At 39.6% G+C, this 18,626-nt stretch overlaps 1 protein-coding gene across 3 annotated transcripts in view; it reads left to right on the top strand.

The window, feature by feature from the left end:
• Positions 1-18,626, top strand: part of LOC125454750 (spermatogenesis-associated protein 7-like) — a 159,201-nt gene that overhangs the window by 41,760 nt on the left and 98,815 nt on the right. For all 3 annotated transcript variants that reach the window (XM_048535902.2, XM_059648576.1, XM_048535903.2), the window contains one exon: positions 9,460-9,581. In XM_048535902.2, coding sequence (XP_048391859.1) covers positions 9,460-9,581 — 122 coding nt within the window. The remainder of the gene's footprint in view (positions 1-9,459; positions 9,582-18,626) is intronic.

The following is an 18,626-nucleotide window of genomic DNA, read 5'->3' as shown; positions in this document are numbered from 1 at the left end:
CATACAGATAATCTCTCGGCAACCAAAATGAATGTGCTGGCGATAACGTTAATTGAAGATCCTCAAATAACTGTGCCAAATAGAGATAACAAGGTGTAGAGTTGGATGAACACAGCAGGCCAAGCAGCATCAGAGGAGCAGGAAAGCTGATGTTTCGAGCCTCGACCCGTCTTCAGAGACCTGGATATACCTGAGGATAGAACAGTAAATGGAGCAAGTCAGAGAGGCAGTACCTTAGTGAAGAAAACAATAATATTGTACGAACCTCCGAACATTCAGTCATCTCAGGAAAAGATGACAGATGATGTTCCTAGTACTCTTAAAACACCAGAAGCTAAAGCCAACAAGAAAAATAAATACATTCCTGAAGTGTGACAACAGCCATGTACGAATCCTCTGAAACATCTTACCTACTGTTTGTTATATATATGATTATAAACAATGTTATTTTCATTGTAGGAACCTCTGATATAAATGGGGAGCGATATTGTGTATTTGTTTAAGTATGGTGGACTGTCACTGACCTATCCCCTCCCTACCTCCCCACCTATACTCTCCTCTCCACCTATCTTCTTTTCTCTCCATCTTCGGTCCACCTCCCCCTCTCTCCCTATTTATTCCAGAACCCTCTCCCCATCCCCCTCTCTGATGAAGGGTCTAGGCCTGAAACGTCAGCTTTTGTGCTCCTGAGATGCTGCTTGGCCTGCTGTGTTCATCCAGCTCCCCACTTTGTTATCTTGGATTCTTCAGCATCTGCAGTTCCCATTAGCTCTGCCTAACCTTGCTACCTGTGTGTGAACATCTTCATAATAAAGCTCCTATGGTTTTTTGCCTGACCCTCGCATTCCTTCTTGGATCTTAACCCTGACGTAGGCCCCTACTTAAGAAATACCTCAATTTTAAATTCTCATCCTTGTTTTCAAATCTTTCCGTGGCCTCACATCTCCCTATCTGTGTAATGCCTTCCAATCTAAAAACTCTCCAAGATATCAGTGCCTAAATCTGGTCTCTTAGCTTCTGTGATTTTAATTGCCTCACCAATGCTGACTGTGCCTTCAGTTGCATAGGACCTAAGCTCTGGATTTTAACTGTAAATCACCTCGTTCTTCTCTTATGACTTTAAAACTTTCCTATTTGACTACGCTTTTGGACAAGTGCCTGAATATGTGATTTGATGTCAGCTTTTTGCTTAAAAATACCCTCGTGAAGCACGTTTTCATACATTAAAGGCATTACATAAATAAAATATGTTTTTGTATGCCATCTCGTCTTTTATGAGAAGAAAGTGTGTCAGCTAGTGTTGTGTTACTTGTCTGGGAAGTCTCTTTACCGTGATTGAATAGCATCAGATTGTCCAAACTATGGATTACACTTGTGATGGCAGTGTTCCTTGTGTGAGGCTGCATGCAGCATATTGATATGTATCCTGATTGTTAAGAATTTGTTTACTGATAAGAATTGGAGCTGTTTCATTTCGAACAGTCTATGAGGCTAATGGTACAGTTGGCAGAAGATGATACTCGAAGGTACATTTGCTGACCATTCATGTGAACATATTACAGTACTGTATCCAGATGTGCAGGGCTTGACTCCTGAAGATGATCTTCACAGTCATCTTTTTCACTTTCTTCTGACTGTGTGTTTTGGAGATCTCCTAGCCTCCTAGAAGGTACAGTGAGACATCCCCTCAAGTAATGGCATGGAAAGCCTTATATCAAAATTTGCTGATAATGCAAAGTTAGGTGACGTTGTAGATTGTTTAGATGTTTACATGAAATTACAAAGGGGTATTGATAGAGTAAGTGATTTGGGAAAACTGTGGGAGGTAGATTTTGGTGTCAGCAAGTGTCAAGATATCTATTTTGAAAAGAGAAAGGATAGATCAAGGTACTTTGTAGGTGGTATGAAGTTACGAACAGTGGATGTCCAAAGAGGCTTGGGTGTTCGGGTGCATAGATCTTTAAAATGCAACAAGTAGGTGCAGAAAATAATCAAGAAGACTAATGGAATATTGACCTTTACATTTAGAGGACTGAAGGAGAAGGATGCAGAAGTTATGTCTCAGCTATACAAAATTCTGGTTAGACCGTACTTGGAGTACTATGAGCAGATCTGGACATCACACCTTTGGAAGGATGTATCAGCCTTTTAAGAAGTACAGCATTGGTTAGCAAGAATGATACTTGGACTTCGGTGTAAACTAATAAAGAGAGTTTATACAAATTAGGCCTGTATCTCTAGAGTTCAGAAGGGGTAGTCTAATCGAAGTCTTCCAGAAATTAACGGGAAAAGATGGGGGAGATAAAATAAACAATTTCACTGGATTGAACAAGGGGACATAATCTAAAATTTAGGGCCACACTGTTCAGTAGGGATGTTAGAAAGTACTGCTACACATGCAGGATGTTGAGTATCTGAAATCCTCTTCCACAAATGACAGTTGATGCTAGATCAGTTGGTAATTTTAAATCAGAGATTAAAAAAAAATTGTTAAGCAAATGTATTGAGGAATGTGGGCTAAAGGCAAATATATGGAATTAGTTCACAGATCAGGTATGATCTTATTGAACGGCAGAACAGGCTTCAGAGGCTGAATGGCCTATTCCTGATGCTATGTTAAGATGTCTAGTGTGAAAACATGAACTCCATGCTCTCTGTCATTCTTGTCTGCCCTAGGTCAGTTCCAACTGCTAAAGGACTGCCAATGCCTACTCTAGCCACAGTGCACTTCTTTAAGAGGTTTAGACTTGCTTTAAACCATGCAGGCTACTTTATAACTGTTGCCAATGACTCATTATTTTGGCTCCTTGCTCAGTTTGTCACCAATCAATGGCATGGTTGGCAGTGACATTCTGCCGAAAGCATTTTAAATGGCATGCAGCGCAAAGTCTGTATGTTGCGTGTGGTGCAGCTAGTGAACACTCCTTAGTCAGCTATGCCTATTGTCAGGGATATCTAATTTAGCCCCAAATGAATGATCATAAATCAACAAGTCTACACATTACTTTGTAAAATGCCAAGTTATTTTAGTTTAAATTTTTCGTACTTACTTAATTGATTCCCCAATTACTATCTCTGCTCCATCATGTGGATGTTCTGAGTTAATCATATTCTTGATTTGTTTCTGTGCCATTTGTTGATTGACTGTTGGCAGAGATTTGAGAACAAACCTAGTTCAGATACCTTTCCATGTTCATTGAAAGAGATGGAATTTTTCATTCTTCATATTCTGTGAAGTTATGGACTGCTGTCATAACTCATCAAATGAGGGAGGTTATGTTTACATATTAAAGCCTGTGATAAAATAAGATAAAGAACTGCAGATGCTGGAAATAAATAGTAAAAGAAATTGGTGGAGAAACTCAATAGGTGTGGCGGCATCTCTGGAGGGAGAAACAGAATTAGCATTTCAAGTCCAGTATGGCCCTTCTTCAGAACCCTGTTTAGCATCTGCAATATTTTCTTTTGATCTGATCAAGTAGAATGCAAGATCAGAGCAATTCATTGTCTTGCCCACTGCTATCTTCATGGGAAGTTATAAGTAAAACTTGTTCAGTGATATGTACCTGACGTTGAATATAAATTATCCTTAATCAGTGCAGTATGCATCTGAAATACTGTTCCTTGCAGAAACTAAAGTAGGAGCATTAGTCTGAGCAGACACTGGATTGAAATAGCCTATACTGGGAAGCCATCTCGCCCTCCTGTTAGCAGCAGTTTGTCTTCCTCTAAGTCACTCATGTCCATACCATCTGTTGTGTTGTATTCCAAAGTGGCATGCAAACTATTTTACTCATGTCTGGGGCCAAGTGTTTTGTGCAAAAACCTTGAAGTCAGGAACAGTCTGCCTTTAGCACCCTGTTTAGCACTCCCTTCACTTTAGCAATGCCAAATAAACAGGACAGACCATCAAACATTTGTCCAACATCAACATCAAGTAGAAATCAATAGCAACTATCCTGAAAATTTTTCATTTTTAATTAATGCAGAGGTATTAGATGGAGTGGAGATCCTTCCCGCTCCATAACCTATATTCAGCTGTGTCAGGATGAGAGAGGGCATTAGCTCAACCCTGAGTTCCAAAATGGCAAAGTTGACATTCCTTCTACAAGGTCTCTGGACTTGAATGTTAACTCTGATTTCCAAACACAGATACTACCAGACCTGCTGTTTCTCCAGCGATTTCTGTTTTTGTTTCAAATCTTCAGCATCCACACCTCTTTGTTTTATTGCCAGACAGCTGATTTGACATTACAGTCTGCTAATTCTGCATTTTTCTGGCATATGTTCAACATAGTATCCAATGTGACCTGCACCGGAGTTGTGAAGATTCTACAGTCACCATTCTGGAAATAATATTCCTATTACGTAGAGAAATACGGCACGGTGGCTCAGTGGTTAGCACTGCAGCCTCACAGCACAAGAGACCCAGGTTCGAGTCCAGCCTCGGGCGACTGTCTGTGTGGAGTTTTCACATTCTCCCCGTGTCTGCGTGGGTTTCCTCCGGGTCCTCTGGTTTCCTCCCACAGTCCAAAGATGTGCAGGCTAAGTGGATCGGCCATGCTAAATTGCCCATAGTGTTCAGGGGTGTGTGGGTTATAGGGGGGATGGGTCTGGGTGGGATGCTTCAAGGGCAGTGTGGACTTGTTGGGCCGAAGGGCCTGTTTCCACACTGTAGGTAATCTAATCACAGGTACTAGATAACAGAATTTTGTGGTGCTATAGAATGCTAATATGAGTATGCTGGGCTGTTGGTTTAATACTTTATTTTCAGCTGATAGAGATAAAAGTTTTATAAACTCAGAGCAAGAGTTCCTGCATTCAGTCCATAAGCTCAATTACTGTTAGATCGGGCCAGCAGATGCCCTCCAGCATTGTACTAGACTTTGCAAGCTAGGTAAAAGATATCTAATCAATACAGGGAACAAACACTGTAGTGGCATACTCTGTACATCCACCTGCTGAATATTGTCAGAAATTCTGGCACTTGCCCAGCATTGCAGATTTGGAGGCATTATACAGAGTCCTTCAACCCAAACCATGTTTCTCTGTCAGTAACAGGTAAGGGGGACGATCATGAAAACTAGAAAAATAACTTTTTCAGTGAAAATGCAGTGAACGAAAGGGAAGAAAAATAGATCAGCTACCAGCAACAGTTACTTATTTACTAAATGTTAGCTCTGAACTCCCATTTGTTTGTTATTTATGTATTAGGGCTGAACTGTTCAGTGCGGTACAATTATTTATAACTAACAGTCACGAAAGATTGTTTAGCCAACAAAGATGCTGTAACACAATTGTAACTAAATAATATCTGGAAATGTTCAAAGCATCATGGTTGACTTCTGCTATTGCAGAATGCTGAAACTGTTTCATTCTGTTTATAAACTCAAGTTGTTGTGTAACCATGGTGCGTGTTATCAGATTTGTTTTGTTTATTTAGTTCCTACCAGAACATCCTGCTCACTTGTGGAGTCAACTTGCTTTTCAATTGTATGTAAATCACAAACTATACATGCTTCCTTTCACATGCTAATCAAAATCTGTAATCAATTGTTTTATTGATAGAGTGAAGTATTAGTAGAATTTTAATGAGGTATCTTTGTTTCTTTCTTTGGTACAGCAAAAGATATTTTTCTGTCAACATTAGCTTTTATCATTTATGATTAAAACATTAACATGGAGCATGTTATAAAAGTAATTTTAACATGCTTTTAAGAGAACCATGAAAGCTCAAATTCTTTATTTGCTTTTAAATTAAACCACAATCATTTCATTTTTTTAAATTCATTTGTGGGACATGGGTCTTGCTGGCTAGCCAACATTTTTTGCCCATCCCCAGTTGACTTTAGAAGGTGATGGTGAGCTGCTTTCTTGAACTGTTGCCATTTACATTCTACATTGACACACAATACCTAAGTAGGGAGGGAATTCCAGGTTTTTGACTGAGCAACAGTGAAGGAACACTGATATATTTCCAATTCAGTATGGCCTAGAGAGGAACTTGCAGTTGGTAGTATTTCCATGTATCTGCTGTCCTTGTCATTCTAGATGGAAGTGTACACATGTTTCGAAGGTCTTTGGTGAATTTCTACAGTGCGTCTTGTACGCAGTACACACTGCTGCTACTAAACGACGATGGTGGAGGGAGTGGATGCTTTTGGATGTACTGCCAGTGAAGTGGGTTGCTATATCCTGGATGGTATCAAGCTTTTTGAGTGCTTTTGGAGCTGCACTCATCCAGGCAAGTGGGGAGTATTCCATCACACTCCTGACTTGTAGACTCTGGGGAGTCAGGAAGTGAGTTGCTAGTTGCAGTATTCCTAGCCTCTGACCTCCTCTTGTTGCCACAGTGCTATTTTAGGGGGAGTCCAGTTGAGTTTCTGGTCAATGGTAATCCCCGTGATGTTGATAGTGGGGTATTCAGTGATAGCAATATGATTGAATGTCAACAGATGGTGGGTAGATTGTCTCTTATTGGAGATGGTCATTGCCAGGCTTTTGTGTGGCATTTGCAATGTGTCAGCCCAAGTGTGGACATTGTCCAGATTTAGTTGCATTTGAACATGGACTGCTTCAATGTTTGAGTGTTGCAAACGGTACCAAACATTGTGCAATCATTGACAAACATCCCCACTTCTAACCTTATGATGGAAAGAAGATCATTGTTAAAGCAGCTGAAGATGATTAGGCCTAGAACACTACCCTGAGAAACTCTTGCAGGGATGACCTGGAGCTAAGGCGACTGACCTCAAACAACCACAACCATCTTCCTATATGCCAAGTATGACTCCAACAAGCCAGAGTTTGCCCCTGATATAAATTGATTCCAGTTTTGCTAGGGCTTCTTGACGCTACATTCAGCCAATATGGCCTTGATGTCAAAGGCTGTCATTCTCATCACACCTCTGGAATTCAGCTGTTTTATCCAGGATTAAACCGAGGCTGTAATGACATCAGGAGCTGAGTGACCTGCTGGACCCAGACTGGGTGTCAGTGAGCTGGTTATTGTTGAGCAGGTACTGCTTGATAGCACTGTTGATGACAACTTCCATCAGTTTGCTGATGATTGAGAGAAGACTGATGGTGCAGTAATTGGCCGGGTTGGATTTGTCCTGTTTTTCATGTGCAAAACATAACCAGGCAATTTTCCACATTGTTGGATACATGCCAGTATTGTAGCTGTATTGGAAGAGCTTGGCTAGGGGAATGGCACTTCCTAGAGTACAAGTTGCCTTTGCACTATCCATTGCCTCCAACTGTTTCTTGAAATCATGTAGAGTGAATCAAATCATCTAAATTCTTAATAAAAAGATGAAAAGATGAAAGAAGATGCTGGAAATCAAAACCAAAACAGAAATTGCTGGAAAATCACAGCAGGTCTGGCAACATCTGTGGAGAGAAATCAGAGTTAACGTTTTGAGTCCAGTGACTCTTCTTCAGAACTTCAGAGTTCTGGCATGCTGTTCTGCATTATCCATTGAACCAGTGGTAGAGTGGGGAATATGCCAGGCCATGAGTTTACAGATTGTGCTGGAATTCAGTTCTGCTGCTGTTGATGGTCCATAGCACCTCATGGATACCCAGTTTTGAGTTGCTAGATCTGTTCAAAGTCTGACCCATTTAGCGCAATGTTAGTGTTATGCAGCACAATGGAAGGTATTCTCTATGTGAAACAATGTGCAATCAGGACTTTGTTTCCACAAAGATTATGATTTCGTCACTTCTACTGTTCATGGCTGATGATCTGCAACTAAGAAACTGATAAGAATGGGGTCAAGTATGCTTTCCCTCCAGTTGGTTTCCACACCACCTGCCATAGAACCAGTCTGGCAGCTATGTCCTTTCAGACATGACTAGCTTGATCGGTAGTGCTGCTGTCGAGCAATTCTTGATAATGAGCTCTGAACATAATCATCCGTAATGGACTCTGGAATCTTACCAACAACCAAAGTCAGGCTAACTGGCCTGTAATTTCCTTTCTGCTGCCTCCCTCATTTCTTAAACCAGGGACACTTACCCAACTCCAGTGATTGTTGAAAGATCACCGCCGATCTCCTCAGCTATCTCCTTGAGAACATTGGTGTGTTATCCAACTGGTCCAGATGGTTTGTTCACCTGCAATTACCAGACCTGTAAGCTTCCCCAGCACCTTCTCCCTAACGATGGCCACTACCCCACTTCTGCCCCTAACTGTCTTGAAGTTCTGATATGCTACTGATGTCTTCCACAGTGAACATTGATGCAAAGTAACCTATTCAATCCCTCCACCATTTCTTTGTTCCACCTTGCCTCTTGCTACCTGCTTACTATTTGCATGCTGGTAGAAGCTATTAGGGTTTCCATTTATGTTAACTGCCATTCCGCTCTCACCTACTCTTTGCCAAGTTTATTTCACTCTTCATTTCACATCTCAATTTATCATGTTTGGCATGGTCCTCATTGAAAAGTTTTCCTGATGTGTATCACACACTTTTTGCATTTCATCATATTTTCTATTTCCCTTGTCATTAAAGGAGACCTGTTTTGGTTCCCTTACATTTTGTCTTTGTTGAATGTCTCTAAGCTGTGCCTGAAAGCTCTCTGTATACATCACCCATTGTTTCAGTAATATTTTACCTGTCACTCATATGATTAAAATTAGGCTTTTTCCAATTTAGATATATTCAGATTAGATTGATTCTTGCTCATCTCCATCAGTAATCTAAACCTTACAGCACGGTGATCAATCTTACACCATCACTCTCTCACAGATACTTGGTACACTTGAACAATCTCATTCTCCACCGCCAGCTCTTGCAATATTTCTTTTTCATTGAATAAGGAACACACTAGATTGGTAAAGTTCTCTTGAATCTATTTCGCAAATTATTCCCCCTGCTTACCTTTCAACACAAGCCTAATTGACATTTGGGTAATTAAAGTTGCTGCTGTATAGTTCTTGCACATCTCTGTGATTTTGCCTGCTGATTTACTCCTCTATTACCTCTTTCTTCCATTTAGAGAAACCTATGACACTTCTTGACCAAAGAATGGTGAGCATGTGGAAGTTACTACCACAGGGGGTGATTAAAGCAAATAACATAGTAGCATTTATCTGCAAGCTAGATATGGGAGTAGATAGTTGTGATGATATATTTACAGGAAGGGAGACAGGAGGAATTACAAACAGAACATAAACCCTAGCATAGACTGATTGGACTGAATAGCCTGTTGCTATAAGCTGCATCCTATGTTATCTTGTATAAGTTCATTGCTGGCATTGGGTAGGTGGTGTATTATGAGGGTCTGTTTTGAATCTGTCTTTTATTTTATCATACATCTATCAAGCACCTTGGAATTCAATAAAGTCACTTGACAATGCAAGATGTTGTCCTAGAAGAATACAAGTGTTTAGACACCATCACACTATTTAAAAAAAACCCTAAATAATTTAACAAGAATGTTTTAATTTTATAGACAAGGATCAGCAGAAAAGGGAGAGGCTAAATAAAGCAGTGAAAAAACACCAGAAGGAAATTCTGCACTATCGTTCAACATCTCAAATGAATTACAGCTCTGTTTCCCTGGCAACAAGCAGAGTAAGTAGATTCTATTGTGGCTATCAAAAGGGAATTGGATCATTGTTTGATTTGCAGGCCTGTGGAGAATAAGCAGGAGAATAGGGTGAATTGTTTAGTTCAAATAGAAAGCCAGGATGGACACAACAGGCCTTCTGTGTTGTTACCATTCTATGATTCTAAAATGTGATAAATAAACCAGGTTTCTAACAGTTGTTAAGAAGGTTCATGTAATTGGAATATGCACATTAGGGATTTTGTGCATGTCCTTAAAAACTGATGCTATTGCCTACTGGTACAAATGACCACGTGGAAGCCATTAGTGAGTCCTAATTGGACTTTGTAAAATGCAACAGTGAAATTAATTCAGACATTAGTGTTTTTTTGATGTTGTTGTTCAGTCTGTGGGAAAAATATAGTGCTGCCTCAAGCAAATGTTCACTGGATCCATGTGTGGACAGCAAATGACTGACATTGCACACGATACAATGAAAGAAGATGCAGGCATAATGATTGAAGCAGGAGGCGATCTTTTCTGTATGTGGAAATCCCGTCTCTATGACAGAGGTTAGCTACATCAGAAGATCATTGGATTTTCTCTAGGTGAGCATTCATAATCCCTTTTACTTAAAGTCTCATACAACTCAAATTTTAAATATATCCATGATATTGAAAGCATCCACATTTTTGATCCCCTCAGATTACCCAAAAGGCAATAAAAATACATGTTTCCACTGTTCATTTGTATAAATCTGTTGGTCCAGCCAACTAAAAGAAATTAATCACATTCTATTTACTTCCATCTCACTCAGTCACTCTGAGAACTCCATTGTCTCTACCACCTCAGTGTTGGCAAAATAAAATCATTATAGTGCCTCCACAGAGATACTATATAGATTATTAACTTCTAACTTACATTATTCAATTTTAATAACTGAGACCTTCATGGACTAAGGTAAAAAAATGTGAGGCTGGATGAACACAGCAGGCCCAGCAGCATCTCAGGAGCACAAAAGCTGACGTTTCGGAAACGTCAGCTTTTGTGCTCCTGAGATGCTGATGGGCCTGCTGTGTTCATCCAGCCTCACATTTTATTATCTTGGATTCTCCAGCATCTGCAGTTCCCATTATCACCTTCATGGACTAAAATAGCTTTTAAAAGGAGGAAAATATTGTCTTAAAATGGTCACGGAAATCATCTGACTACAAATTGAGGCATGTTCAGGAAACTAATATGGAATAAGCAAAGTTGTCTGAACTGAAATTATTACCGTGTCCAAAGTCAATGAAAGCAGTCAACTAAGTTGGGCATCACGAAACTGCATTTCCTATTTTACTTTGCATCATAAACAAGTTGGACGTAAAAATATGCCTACAATGCTCCAGCTCAAAAGACAATAAAAAACTCAGGAATACACAAAGGAATCATATTTCAGTAGCTGCTGGGCAGAGCATCAGACAGAGAGAAAGAAAAAATGATGAGTAACAAGAAGAACAGGACGATCATCTGTCTTTGTCTCCCTCTTTTTGTCACCTGTTCTCTCGTCTCTTTGCATTGAGAGAGCCAGCACTGATGATAAAATAAATTGGAGAACCACTCATTCAGCAAGAACTGAAGGATAGTACAAATGTTGCTACTGATAAGGATGTAAAACATCAACAATTCTGACAACTCATTTATATTTCCTTTTGTACTAGACAACTCCCAATCCCACTACACCCCTTCTAAAACTTTAGGAATTTGTGTGTGTATTGGGTGTACGTTTAGTTATTTTTGTTGGAATTAGTAGGTGATAAATTCCGCTTTCTTTCACTAAAGAAAATCTTGTGATTGGCTCCTTAATTTTGACAAACATTACATTTTAATTGAAGTGTGATCTAGAAAGAGAATTTAAATTTTTTTTTCTCACCTGATTCATCCCTCCTCACTTAGGATAATAGTCTTTAACAAAAATTTTTGAATCAATAATACAGATGTTTCCTGAATTAATGAAATATTCATATTTATATATCTATATTTAAGGGATCAGTTCATTTAGATAACAACTTCCTCAAATCCAAAGAATCTCAAAGTGTTTAACAGCTCATTAAATACTTTTGATATGTCTTCTCTGTAGTAATAGAGGTAAATACAGCAAACAAGGTGTGCACAGAAAAGTGTCACAAACAGTGATATAGTAATGATAAGCTAATGATGGTTAATTTGGCTGAGAACAGAAGGTGATGTTGGGTCGCAGAGATGACAAACTTGCACCAATCAATTGTGTTGCAAGCGGAACAGTAAGCACACTCTACCTGTGGTTTTAAATTACTTCTTTGCACAACCAACCTTACAAAGCCCTGAATTTGAAGTAATCAGCAGCATTTGGCAGAAACTGTGATTGGTTAGTGGTACAGAAAGATTGCCTGTGTTGTGAATGCACGCGAGGTAGGTTTCATTCAAAAACTATTTCCACGCGCTAGTACTTCGAGCAGTGGCTAAGTGTGTGATAGAGTATGCATCAAGGATTTCAGACACTGCAATGGACTTCAACTTCACATAGAAGGTTGTATCAGCTGTAACGCAAGGTTCATCTACTGCTTCAATTCATTAGATACCAATCACACGTCCACCAGCAATCTCTAACAATCAGAACTCCAACATTTATATGCCTTACCTCTGGGACATATACACATATAGCAGTGTCACAAACCTCATGTCAACACTCACAGTTAGAACACACAAATAGCTGTTCAACCATGAAAGTTACATCACCCAAAGATTTTGCAGGATGCACATAAGCACAACGTCCTCTTTGTCACAGAAGATGATGCTTAAAGCATGATGCAACAAAGATCTGGAGGAAATCAAACATGTCTCTATGTTTTAATATGTTTCAACACCAATATTGAAGCGTTCTGACCATCTTGGGAAGGGGTATTGCTAAGGCTATTTCCATTGGCAGAGCTGAAGCCATTAATAATAAGTGTATCTGCATAATTAATCTTCTCTCAGTATACTTTTCCATCATCCAATAATCTCTTTGGCTCACAAGTTATAGATTGTGTAAGCCTACACTTCTTACTTCCTTCCATCCCCTCTTTATTACCAAACTCCTGCCCCATTTCCTTTCAAATGAGCAAGAGTTGGAGGCTCATGTTCATTGGTGGAAAAGAAAGAGACAATGAAGATTAACAACTGAACAATTACAGCCGTAAGGTCAGACCAAGGTGGGACCTTTACATGGCGAGATAATGGACATAAGTGTGCAGGAGCCAGGATGAGGATTAAGAATAGTACAAGTCCTGCTTGCTGGAAAGCAAATGCACACACTGGGTCTGCTGTAGAGGATTCAAATGAGCACTTCAGTGTACTGGACTTCAGAAGAAGGCTGATAGTTCTACATAGTCAAGTATGTGGGGTACTGGAAAGTCAGCCCTCGGCATCAAGCAGCATAATCAAGTCTGACACAAATTTGGCACAAAGCTCTGCCCAACCTTTCCAGCATAGAAGCGGTGGCTAACTCCATCAACATTTGCCAAGCCCACTGTGATACTATGTCTGATGGCTGTGCTACAGCTTCCACTGCAGTGTAAACAGCATTTATCAAAGGTCAGCTTACTACATTTGAAGCTTATACGGCTATCTTCATGACCCGAATACAGTTCTACAGAATAGTTGCTAAGGATGTCAGAGTAATCTTTCCCTCGATTCTCCAAAACAAAAACATTAAGATTGCTGGTACTGCCATGTGAGAATAGTGGTAGCTCCTTGGATCACAAACATATTGTCCTCTCTTTCACAAATAAGGTTTTAGGGCTCCCATCCCTTCTGTGTTGCCAATATCCTTGTTGTTACCTTTCAGCCAGCCAGTGAGATACTACAGTCCATGCTGAAATTATGCAGTCTGAAACCAGTTCAAAAGCTTCTAGGCTGAAAGCTATGCAAACCCATCCAGCCAGGTCCATCCGCAGTTTCTTCAATTGGAGGTTGGTAGTCTTCCGTCTGCAATTGAAAAGGCACGATGTAGCTGTACTAGCAGAGTCAAAAGCTGTTCGAAGATAGCCAACAAGGGAATGCAAAATGATAATTGATATAATTGTGCATGCATTTTGTTATGTTTGAGTTAATAAATTTGCATTGGAATGTACATTCTCTGATGGTTTGAACTTTTTGTGTTTTAAAAAGAGGACAATATGAGAATCAATTATATTTTTATTCTTTGATGTGATGTGGGCATCATTGGCAAGTCCAGAATTTGATGCCTATCCATATTTGCCCTTGAACTAAGTGTTTTGCTAAACCATTTCATAGAGTGATTAAGAGTACAAAGCATTATTGTTAGTATGGAGTTATGCTTAGGCTAGATCAGATAAGGGCATTAGATTTCCTTTCCGAAAGGAAATTAGTGAACCGGAGAGATCATTGCCACAAGGATGATACTTTGTTGAGTTGAAATAGCATTTTCCTTCCATTGCCCACCATAAGTGAGATACCATGCTGCTCTTGTGAAACCTGAAGCGCAGTGTCCATCATGAGATCTGATTCCACAATTAGATGACATTCGCTGGTTAATCCTGAGTTTACAAGGAATTATACTAACGACTGGTTTAGGACTGGCCTCACAGTGTGGCACTTTTGTGCGGACTCAAAATTACATATCAATACACAGGGCTCTATTCTTTGCTGACAGAAATGACATGGTCATGCATTGTATCAGAGGGGTTTCAATGCAACAACATAACTGTCAGCCATTCGCTGGTTCATTTGACAGAGCAATAGTTTGAATAAATCAGCGTCATCAGGCCTTGTGTAAAATTTAATCAAAACCTGACCATTAACTGTCAATCATCAGTCAGCACTTTCTTATCATTACAGTATGCCTTGACCAACCTATTAAATTAGTTTTCTAGTGAATTGTCCTGGTGAGTGCAAGACAAAAAGCTTCAACAGAATAGATTTTTTTTAGCAATATTCACATTTGGTATTATGGGAAAACTAATATAAAACTAGTTCAACTTAGTTAACTTGCCTAGTTAAAAATCTCACCTTTACCCTTTATAAGTATGTGGCTCAAATGCATGTTCAACAGGGATGTACTATAAGGTAATACCTAGGACACTGAGTTAATGAATCAAGGTTTGTTGCATATATTCAAAGCAGACAATATATTCATCTAAGGAACAAGGACTATTTAAATAACAAACAAAAGTTACAAAGTTGTATTTATGAGAAATACAGGGCAGACCGGCATCCGGATCCAAAACACTGCTCTTGGACAGGAAATTCCTTACTTCCTCGGGATAAAACACTTCCAAATTTTCACAACAGCAGAAAGTATCTCTAATTACCTTTCAATATTGCTAAACCCTGGACAGAAAAGTCCCTGGCGAATGTTCTTCAGCTCCAGATCAGTCAGAATAACTTCCAACACTTAAAAACAAGGCAGTGAAGCATTTTAGCCTGACTACTTGTCTCTTAGAATAGAGATATGTTGCATGTACTAAAGGCTTTGTTGGCTGACAATAACTTGAGGCGTCTGGTTCCCTTCATTCCAGAGCTTATCTACCCTTCACAGTGTAGATAAACTCCATTTTAAAATGTGAACAGTTATTAAATTGCATTAGAAAAAAGAATAAAACTGCAGATTTCATTTATTATTGATTGATTATTGGTTAGTTGACCTGCTTTCTGTAATTAATCATTGGTTTCTGGATGATAACTAGCTTTGTTGGTATTTTGAGATTAAGTGTGCCATGATCAGAATAGTTCTTGTATTCATACATTTTTTTCTCCTGTTAGACTAGCAAAATGCACTGATTTGTAAAAATAAACTTATAGAAATGGCTAGAAGAACCAAATTTTGAACTAAAATATAAAACACAATGATTTTTTAGAGACGTGTGGGCAGTGTTGATAACTAGGAAGATTTAGCAGTTATCATCCATTATTTCATCAAGTAGTCTCCATGCCCTTTCCATTTGCTGCACTTCCTATTGAACTTCTTCCTCATTCTCTACTCTTGTTTCATGCTGTTTACACCTCAGCTTCTCACTTCATAGCTGGTACAACGGATTTTCCCTCATAGTGCTTGATTTGTGCAACAGGTAACATTTTATCAGTAGCACTATTAATTTTTCAACTCAGTACTGCAGGCCTATTCCAGAGATGTTCAGGAAGTAGAGGTATTGCATAAGGACTCTGATGCCTTGATCTATATTATTCCTGTAACACACCTGCTGTGCACATGCCCATGAGTCCATGACCAGAGTCATGGTTAATGGCATAAAGTATTACTGTTGAATGACGAAACTGTGCCTATTGTCAGGATAATATGCATTCCTCTACATGATATTCTGTCTGTAGTGATATTTTAACTACATATTCAATGAATAGAATTTGATTTGTTTTACAAACATGGCTGCTTTCAGATGAGGTGTAAGTAGTCAAAAGCAGCAAGATAGATTGAGATTAAACTGTCTATCCATGCAGGGAGCCTCAATGATCTTTTATGCAACAATGTACTGCAAGTAGTGAGATGTTTGGAAGGAGGCAGACATGTAACTGTTAGGCTAAGAACCACAAATGTCTTTTTCTGATGTTTTACATTTGGCTGCAGCATTTAGCAGATTTTAGACACAATCTGTTTACTAATATCCTGAGAGATTATGAACTCTTGTTCTGAGCCCTTCTCTGCCCTCTTCTTTCCTGCAATTTGTCCTGCTGTACGTGATATCTCTTAATTATTCCAGTTATACTCAATTCCTCAAACAACCCCTACAAGTCATCCATGTCTGGAAGTAACTTGTTTTAGCGCAGCCTCTAAATGAACAGAAGGGTGTGTCAGCACCAGCCAGCTTAGTCTTCGTAAATTATTTAAACTTTGGGCAAGTATTGAAAAACGACAAAAATGCCATCAATTGCACCAGCAGCTAGAACAAGTAATGTAGCACCTAACCGTTAAGTAGTCAAGATCCATTTAGATAATGTTAGTTGTGGAAGTAAGGTGACGAAGGGTTAGGGGTATTCTTCTGCATGTTTTTAGTATTGTATTCACCTTTTCAAAGCTGGAACATGGCATTTGAAAGTGACAACACTGGCATCAAATCAGCATTACATAGTGATTAACATCATGGTCTACCTGTTCTGCGTGTTGCCAGTGCTCACTAGGCACATGTTCCCAGGCACATAAATCCTTCAGAAATATGGAAACATTTTGGATCCAGTATTTTATTGTTAAGAAATCAAGTAGCATCTGAATGATATATATTAAGCTCAATTTCTCTCCTAATCTGTTGTACTGTTGTTGATTTAGGTATTAATACTGGCCAGGACACCAAATAGTACCACGTAATCTTTTGCATTCAGATGAAATCACAGCATAGCACTTTACAAATATTGTGTTGTGGTTGATTATGAGCTCATGTCTATAGAATAACAGTTGAGCTCATAAAACTTGTAGTGGTGATACTGTCATGAGGATACAAAATATGGATGACTACTTTTGAATTCCATTGTCAGATTTAATACTGTGGCTTTCACAAACTGAAATGCTTTTAAAAAGAGACCAAAAGCATTGACTCTTAACAGGTTAGCCAAGTTTATGAAACCTAGATTAGATCCCTAATTGCTCCAATGAGAAGACTCTAATATTCTCTGTGATTTATGGCATTATGAATACTTTCATAGGTTGGAAAATAGAACTTTACCTGAAAATACCGAACCCTAAAACAGCCAGTAAATATTCAACCTGTTGTTATTTCAAGTGGTTTCTTTGGCATAGCAGTGGGGATACATTTTAGGCAGCAAAACTGAAACAGGCTGAAGAAGGCACTTTCTCTCACATCTCAAAGAGAAGAGCCTAGTGACAACACAGACTAGAAAGAAACATCAGAAAAGCAAAGACTCAGAGGGGATTGAAGGATGGGTCAGCAAGTTTGCAGACGACACGAAGGTTGGCGGTGTTGTTTACAGTATAGAGGGCTGTTGTAGGCTGCAGCGGGACATTGACAGGATGCAGAGATGGGCTAAGAGGTGGCAGATGGAGTTCAACCTGGATAAATGTGAGGTGATGCATTTTGGAAGGTCGAATTTGAAAACTGAGTACAGGATTAAGGATAGGATTCTTGGCAGTGTGGAGGAACAGAGGGGACTTGATGTGCAGATACATAGATCCCTTAAAATGGCCACCCAAGTGGACAGGGTTGTTCAGAAAGCATATGGTGTTTTGGCTTTCATTAACAGGGGGATTGAGTTTAAGAGTCGTGAGACCTTGTTGCAGCTCTATAAAACTTTGGTTAGATCGCACTTGGAATACTGCGTCCAGTTCTGGTCGCCCCATTATAGGAAAGATGTGGATGCTTTGGAGAGGGTTCAGAGGAGGTTTACCAGGATGCTGCCTGGACTGGAGGGCTTATCTTATGAAGAGAGGTTGACTGAGCTCGGACTCTTTTCATTGGAGAAAAGGAGGAGGAGAGGGGACCTAATTGAGGTATACAAGATAATGAGAGGCATAGATAAAGTTGATAGCCAGAGACTATTTCCCAGGGCAGAAAAGGCTAACACGAGGGGTCATAATTTTAAGCTGGTTGGAGGAAAGTATAGAGGGGATGTCAGAGGCGGGTTCTTTACACAGAGAGTTGTGAGAACATGGAAAGCGTTGCCAGCAGCAGTTGTGGAAGCAAGGTCACTGGGGACATTTAAGAGACTGCTGGACATGCATATGGTCACAGAAATTTGAGGGTGCATACATGGGGTTCAATGGTCGGCACAACATTGTGGGCTGAAGGGCCTGTTCTGTGCTGTACTGTTCTATGTTCTATGTTCTATTTGCTCATTTTCTCATTAACATTTGCACCTGCTTTGAGCCTGAGAACCCAACTAACTAATGTGGTTTCAGGAACATTCTGCCTCAAATACACCCAAGGCACCCTAAATTATATCAGAGATAGTAAGAACTGACAATGTTGGATTCAGAGATAGCAAGTGTGGAACTGGAGGAACACAGCAGGCCAGGCAGCATCAGATGAGCAGGAAAGCTGATGTTTCAAGTTCCAGACCCGAAACATCAGCTTTCCTACTCCTCT

This window comes from Stegostoma tigrinum, chromosome 9 (genome assembly GCF_030684315.1).
Source record: "Stegostoma tigrinum isolate sSteTig4 chromosome 9, sSteTig4.hap1, whole genome shotgun sequence".
NCBI lineage: Eukaryota > Metazoa > Chordata > Chondrichthyes > Orectolobiformes > Stegostomatidae > Stegostoma > Stegostoma tigrinum.
The sequence above is the reverse complement of the archived record's forward strand: the minus strand, read 5'-3'. Positions and strand labels throughout refer to the sequence as shown.